The 7500-nt window shown below is 49.0% G+C and overlaps 1 protein-coding gene across 1 annotated transcript in view; it reads left to right on the top strand.

Moving 5' to 3' along the window:
• LOC123746750 (serine-rich adhesin for platelets) overlaps positions 1–7500 on the top strand; it is a 393680-nt gene that overhangs the window by 328035 nt on the left and 58145 nt on the right. Inside the window, exons 6-7 of the mRNA XM_069321683.1 lie at positions 1101–1286; positions 2090–2258. Of these exons, the coding sequence (XP_069177784.1) occupies positions 1101–1286; positions 2090–2258 (355 nt within the window). The remainder of the gene's footprint in view (positions 1–1100; positions 1287–2089; positions 2259–7500) is intronic.

The raw sequence follows: 7500 nt of genomic DNA, 5'->3' as shown, positions 1-7500 counted from the left end.
CTCAACCATGGATTCTTCTGTTGCTTTTCATTTTTCTCCTTTTGGGCCGGGATAAACCTGTCTGCAGCTTCCTGGCACTTCTGGGTGACATAATTCATCATATCCTGTACAGTCTTTTCTCTGAGTTCTGTTTCCCATGGTATTCCCATTAGGAAGTTCCAATCGCATCCTTGGATAGGTTATCCCTACCTCTACCAGATACTAAAATGTCAATACACTGTGGTCACTCATTCCTATGGGGACTTCAAATTTGACTTCCCTTATTTCTGACTCATTCAAGGTGAATATGAGGTCGAGTCTAGCTGGTTCATCATTCCCTCTCATTCTTGTGGGTCCCTTGACATGTTGGCTCAGAAAGTTCCTTGTTGCCACTTCCAAGAGTTTAGCTCTCCATGTGGGTCCCCATTCTCCCAGTCTATCTTTCCATGGTTGAAATCGCCCATGATTAAGAGTCTGGATCGATTCCTGCAGGCAACTGAAGCTGCTCTCTCTATTATATTATTGGTAGCTATGTTGTTTCTGTCAAACTCCTGTCTGGGTCTTCTGTCATTTAACGGAGGGTTGTAAATGACTGCCACTATTTTCTTAGGTGCACCCATTGTCATAGTTCCTGTTACATAGTCTCTGAATCCGTCGCAGCCCAGAATTTCAATCTCTTCAAAACTCCAGTCCTTCCTTATCAGCAGGGCAACTCCTCCTCCTCTTCTCCCTTTCCTCTCTTTCTTTACCATATAGTACTCCTTTGGAAACACAGCGTTTGTTATGACTCCTAACAATTTTGTTTCTGTGAGTCCTATTACATCTGCGTTTTCTTCCTGACAGTTCATTTGTTTTATTGGTAATCCCAATAATATGTGCGTGTGTAGGTGTGTGTGTGTGCGTATGCGTGCGTGCATGCACATGCATGTGTGTGTGTTATACATCCTAGTGTACACAATATAATTTCCTGGTGTATATATTGCTAAAAATATACTTTAGTGTTGAACTGTGTGAATACAGGCTTAGATTATCCCTGCATGTTGGCTCGGGAAGCTGGCGCGGGTGACTATGAAAAACACCCCCAAACTAACAAACGAACTTCTTCCCCCGGTGGTGGATAGGACCTTCATCGGACGGGCTGCTCGCTGTTTTGCGGGGAGGAGGCCGAGGACAACCAGGCCATGCTGAAGCGGGTGTTGCTGGCCTTCGCGCGCTGGAACAAGGGCGTCGGCTACTGTCAGGGGTTCAACATGTTGGCCGCCATCATCCTCGAGGTCATGGAGCGACAGGAGTCCGACGCCCTCAAGGTGAGTGGTGCCGCGTGTTGTTAGGTCTCTCTCTCTCTCTCTCTCTCTCTCTCTCTCTCTCTCTCTCTCTCTCTCTCTCTCTCTCTCTCTCTCTCTCTCTCTCTCCATCAGTGTTCTATATTTACCACGTATAGAATCTCAGTCTTGGCAGTTTTCCCCAGGCGTCTCGAGGCTTTGGCCAGTCTCAGGAATATTATTATCTCCTCTCCTGTCACAGTCTAGACAGTCGTGGCATCCTCAGCTGCTTTGGTAAAGTGTTATTTTTACTCCTATTGTTATATTTTACTTCCTTTGAAGTTTTACGAGCAAAAAACTGCTCTTTTTCTGAAGATTCTTTAACATTGCTGGCATTATATTTTGTTATTGAATGTTATTGTCTTATTATTCATCTATTTACAACATTTATGCATTGTCAAGGTGGCTGTTTTGGTCGCCATGCTGGGGCTAAAAATTGGCCTCCATAATTTTGGGAAATTTGAGGTTGTTAAGCGCGTGTGAATGTTTGTGTTGGTACAGAGGGAACATGTGTCTGCCTGTCCCAAAGTTGAGCTGGCTCTGTGCCACAGGGCATCCGGCAGGAGGTCGCTCTACCTCTGGAGCATAGATAACTGGCTGGCTTGTATGCTTTCATGCTCCGTGATGTTCTCTGGAGCATGCCGAAGCATTCTGGAGTGATGTATATATAATATATATATGATATGAGTTAAATATTCTTCGTTAATTTAAGAATTTTGGGTCATCAAATATTCCAATATCCCCACAGACTATTTCCCCCTCACTGGTGTCGTCTTTCCCCTCACCAGGTGATGATCTACCTGATCGAGGGGGTGCTGCCCGAGTCCTACTTCGCCAACAACCTTCGGGGATTGAGCGTGGACATGGCTGTCTTCCGCGACCTCCTCCGTCTGCGTCTCCCGCAACTCTCCCGTCACCTGGAGCATCTTCAACACGACGCCGCCGACCTCGCTACAGGTGAGGGGGTTAAGGGACGGGGAGGGAGGAGATTTAGACGGGGAGGGGGATAGGTGAGGGAGGACGGACAGGTATGACAGGGAAATGAAGTGGTAAATTGACGGTGAAAATAGACTTAGAAAAGATAAGAAAGAGACAGGGGTTATTGAGGAATCCAGACGGCAGGTACCAGGCCTGTCTTGGCCAGTTTCTTGAACCACTTGTACCTTATATAGCACATTAAACTGGTAGTTATCCTTGTACAAACACGGAGAATGAGACTGTTGACATAACACTTGTTCGCTTATACACGTAAAGTATTCTTAAACAAGAAGTGGGATTGACGACGCTGGTCGTAACCGCCTCTTAAACTGACACACTCTAACCCAGCTGAGAGGAAGCTGAGACACTCTAGCCCAGCTGAGAGGAAACTGAGACACTCTACCCCAGCTGAGAGGAAGCTGAGACACTCTTCCCCAGCTGAGAGGAAACTGAGACACACTACCCCAGCTGAGAGGAGGCTGGGACACTACCCCAGCTGAGAGGAAACTGAGACACACTACCCCAGCTGAGAGGAAGCTGAGACACTCTACCCCAGCTGAGAGGAAACTGAGACACTCTACCCCAGCTGAGAGGAAGCTGAGACACTCTTCCCCAGCTGAGAGGAAACTGAGACACACTACCCCAGCTGAGAGGAGGCTGGGACACTACCCCAGCTGAGAGGAAACTGAGACACACTACCCCAGCTGAGAGGAAGCTGAGACACTCTACCCCAGCTGAGAGGAAGCTGAGACACTCTACCCCAGCTGAGAGGAAGCTGAGACACTCTACCCCAGCTGAGAGGAAACTGAGACACACTACCCCAGCTGAGAGGAGGCTGGGACACTACCCCAGCTGAGAGGAAACTGAGACACACTACCCCAGCTGAGAGGAAGCTGAGACACTCTACTCCAGCTGAGAGGAAGCTGAGACACTCTACCCCAGCTGAGAGGAAGCTGAGACACTCTACCCGAGCTGAGAGGAAACTGAGACACACTACCCCAGCTGAGAGGAGGCTGGGACACTACCCCAGCTGAGAGGAAACTGAGACACACTACCCCAGCTGAGAGGAAGCTGAGACACTCTACCCCAGCTGAGAGGAAACTGAGACACTCTACCCCAGCTGACAGGAAGCTGGGACACTCTTCTCCAGCTGAGAGGAAACTGAGACACACTACCCCAGCTGAGAGGAGGCTGGGACACTACCCCAGCTGAGAGGAAACTGAGACACACTACCCCAGCTGAGAGGAAACTGAGACACTCTACCCCAGCTGACAGGAAGCTGGGACACTCTTCTCCAGCTGAGAGGAAACTGAGACACTCTACCCCAGCTGACAGGAAGCTGGGACACTCTTCTCCAGCTGAGAGGAAACTGAGACACACTACCCCAGCTGAGAGGAGGCTGGGACACTACCCCAGCTGAGAGGAAACTGAGACACACTACCCCAGCTGAGAGGAAGCTGAGACACACTACCCCAGCTGAGATACTCTACCCCAGCTGACAGGAAGCTGGGACATTCTTCCCGAGCTGAGAGGAAACTGAGACACACTACCCCAGCTGAGATACTCTACCCCAGCTGACAGGAAGCTGGGACACTCTTCCCCAGCTGAGAGGAAGCTGAGACACTCTACCCCAGCTGAGAGGAAGCTGAGACACTCTACCCCAGCTGAGAGGAAGCTGAGACACTCTACCCCAGCTGAGAGGAAACTGAGACACACTACCCCAGCTGAGAGGAGGCTGGGACACTACCCCAGCTGAGAGGAAACTGAGACACACTACCCCAGCTGAGAGGAAGCTGAGACACTCTACCCCAGCTGAGAGGAAGCTGAGACACTCTACCCCAGCTGAGAGGAAGCTGAGACACTCTACCCGAGCTGAGAGGAAACTGAGACACACTACCCCAGCTGAGAGGAAGCTGAGACACTCTACCCCAGCTGAGAGGAAGCTGAGACACTCTACCCCAGCTGAGAGGAAACTGAGACACACTACCCCAGCTGAGAGGAGGCTGGGACACTACCCCAGCTGAGAGGAAACTGAGACACTCTACCCCAGCTGAGAGGAAACTGAGACACTCTACCCCAGCTGACAGGAAGCTGGGACACTCTTCTCCAGCTGAGAGGAAACTGAGACACACTACCTCAGCTGAGAGGAGGCTGGGACACTACCCCAGCTGAGAGGAAACTGAGACACACTACCCCAGCTGAGAGGAAGCTGAGACACACTACCCCAGCTGAGATACTCTACCCCAGCTGACAGGAAGCTGGGACATTCTTCCCGAGCTGAGAGGAAACTGAGACACACTACCCCAGCTGAGATACTCTACCCCAGCTGACAGGAAGCTGGGACACTCTTCCCCAGCTGAGAGGAAGCTGAGACACTCTACCCCAGCTGAGAGGAAGCTGAGACACTCTACCCCAGCTGAGAGAAAGCTGAGACACACTACCCCAGCTGAGAGGAAACTGAGACACTCTACCCCAGCTGAGAGAAAGCTGAGACACTCTACCCCAGCTGAGAGGAAACTGAGACACTCTACCCCAGCTGAGAGAAAGCTGAGACACACTACCCCAGCTGAGAGGAAACTGAGACACTCTACCCCAGCTGAGAGAAAATTGAGACACTCTACCCCAGCTGAGAGAAAATTGAGACACTCTACCCCAGCTGAGAGAAAGCTGAGACACTCTACCCCAGCTGAGAGGAAACTGAGACACTCTACCCCAGCTGAGAGAAAATTGAGACACTCTACCCCAGCTGAGAGGAAACTGAGACACTCTACCCCAGCTGAGAGGAAACTGAGACACTCTACCCCAGCTGAGAGAAAATTGAGACACTCTACCCCAGCTGAGAGAAAGCGGAGACACTCTACCCCAGCTGAGAGGAAACTGAGACACTCTACCCCAGCTGAGAAAAAATTGAGACACACTACCCCAGCTGAGAGAAAGCTGAGACACTCTACCCCAGCTGAGAGGAAACTGAGACACTCTACCCCAGCTGAGAGGAAACTGAGACACTCTACCCCAGCTGAGAGAAAATTGAGACACTCTACCCCAGCTGAGAGAAAATTGAGACACACTAACCCAGCTGAGAGGAAGCTGAGACACTCTACCCCAGCTGAGAGGAAGCTGAGACACTCTACCCCAGCTGAGAGAAAGCTGAGACACACTACCCCAGCTGAGAGGAAACTGAGACACTCTACCCCAGCTGAGAGAAAGCTGAGACACTCTACCCCAGCTGAGAGGAAACTGAGACACTCTACCCCAGCTGAGAGAAAGCTGAGACACACTACCCCAGCTGAGAGGAAACTGAGACACTCTACCCCAGCTGAGAGAAAATTGAGACACTCTACCCCAGCTGAGAGAAAGCTGAGACACTCTACCCCAGCTGAGAGGAAACTGAGACACTCTACCCCAGCTGAGAGAAAATTGAGACACTCTACCCCAGCTGAGAGGAAACTGAGACACTCTACCCCAGCTGAGAGAAAATTGAGACACTCTACCCCAGCTGAGAGAAAGCTGAGACACTCTACCCCAGCTGAGAGGAAACTGAGACACTCTACCCCAGCTGAGAGAAAATTGAGACACACTACCCCAGCTGAGAGAAAGCTGAGACACTCTACCCCAGCTGAGAGGAAACTGAGACACTCTACCCCAGCTGAGAGGAAACTGAGACACTCTACCCCAGCTGAGAGAAAATTGAGACACTCTACCCCAGCTGAGAGAAAATTGAGACACACTAACCCAGCTGAGAGGAAGCTGAGACACTCTACCCCAGCTGAGAGAAAGCTGAGACACTCTACCCCAGCTGAGAGAAAGCTGAGACACTCTACCCCAGCTGAGAGGAAACTGAGACACTCTACCCCAGCTGAGAGGAAACTGAGACACTCTACCCCAGCTGAGAGGAAACTGAGACACTCTACCCCAGCTGAGAGGAAATTGAATCTTCTTAAGTAGCATTACACAGAAACTGCTATAAATCGTATTGTAGGATCCAGAGGCTTCATAACACCGGACCTGTAATATAGACATGGGATGGCTTCTTTGTTTCAAGCGTAGGTTAGACATATATATATGAATGAGTTTAGATGGAGATATAAATAGGAGCTACCTTATATGGGCCAATAGGCCTTCTGCACTATACTCCTAAGCTCTTCTTAAGACTAAAACCAGAATTTCCTTCCATTTTTTCCTAAGGTTTTCTTGTGTGTAAATGATGGTAACTTTTGTAGTGCGACGTCGTACAGATTATAAACATATAATGTTAACGTCTCATCATATTAAATCTGTCTTATTAAAAAAAAAGAGATTCGTTGGGTGGTAATTTGACTGACTGCTCTTAATTAATATTCACTCTGCATAATGGCCAACCCCAACAGGTTCATTGATCAGGGGGGTCGTGGCAACTCGAGGGGTGATTTAGTGTGTGTTCTCACATTATCTTACATGTTAGAGCGGCTCTGAGCTGTTGTTGTTGTTGTCATTTTGCATGTTTGTCTCATTGTTTGTATGTACATTTGTTTCCTTGTTTGTCTTGCAGAAATAAAGACCAAAATGGTCCAACATTTTGGCAGAGGATCTTGTTGAAATAAAAGAAATACACATTATATATATATATATATATATATATATATATATATATATATATATATATATATATATATATATGGTGAGTCCATATGCATAATAAAGTATCTAGAGCATGCGACACAACAGGAAATGCAGAAGAGAACCAGTTAAGAGTAGTGGTGCCATGGGGGACATCAGTCTCTCTCTCTCTCTCTCTCTCTCTCTCTCTCTCTCTCTCTCTCTCTCTCTCTCTCTCTCTCTCTCTCTATTTCTCTCTTCCTCTCTCTCCCTCTCTCTCCCTCTCTCTCTCTCTCCCTCCCTCTCCCCCCCTCACTCTCTCTCTCTCTCTCTCTCTCTCTCTCTCTCTCTCTCTCTCTCTCTCTGGCTCTGGTTCTTCAACCTCCTTCCATTAAGTGTACACAAGTGGCAATTTTCAAGAGGAAATTGAACAAGTTCCCTTAGCAAGTGCCAGATCAACCAGATTGTGAGAGGCACGTGGGACGCTGTAAGTAATAACCTGATCGATCAAGATGTTACCAGACAAGCCTGTCTCTTCCTGTCATACCTGGGGAGTAGAACTCTCGAAACCGACTACAGGTAAACTGGGTCCAGGTACCACTTCCTCTAGTACTCTCGCCGGTTTGTTGACGTCCCGCCCGTCTCC

Source organism: Procambarus clarkii, chromosome 10 (assembly GCF_040958095.1).
Source record: "Procambarus clarkii isolate CNS0578487 chromosome 10, FALCON_Pclarkii_2.0, whole genome shotgun sequence".
Classification (NCBI taxonomy): Eukaryota; Metazoa; Arthropoda; class Malacostraca; order Decapoda; family Cambaridae; genus Procambarus; species Procambarus clarkii.
This window is presented reverse-complemented; position numbering and strand designations above follow the sequence as displayed.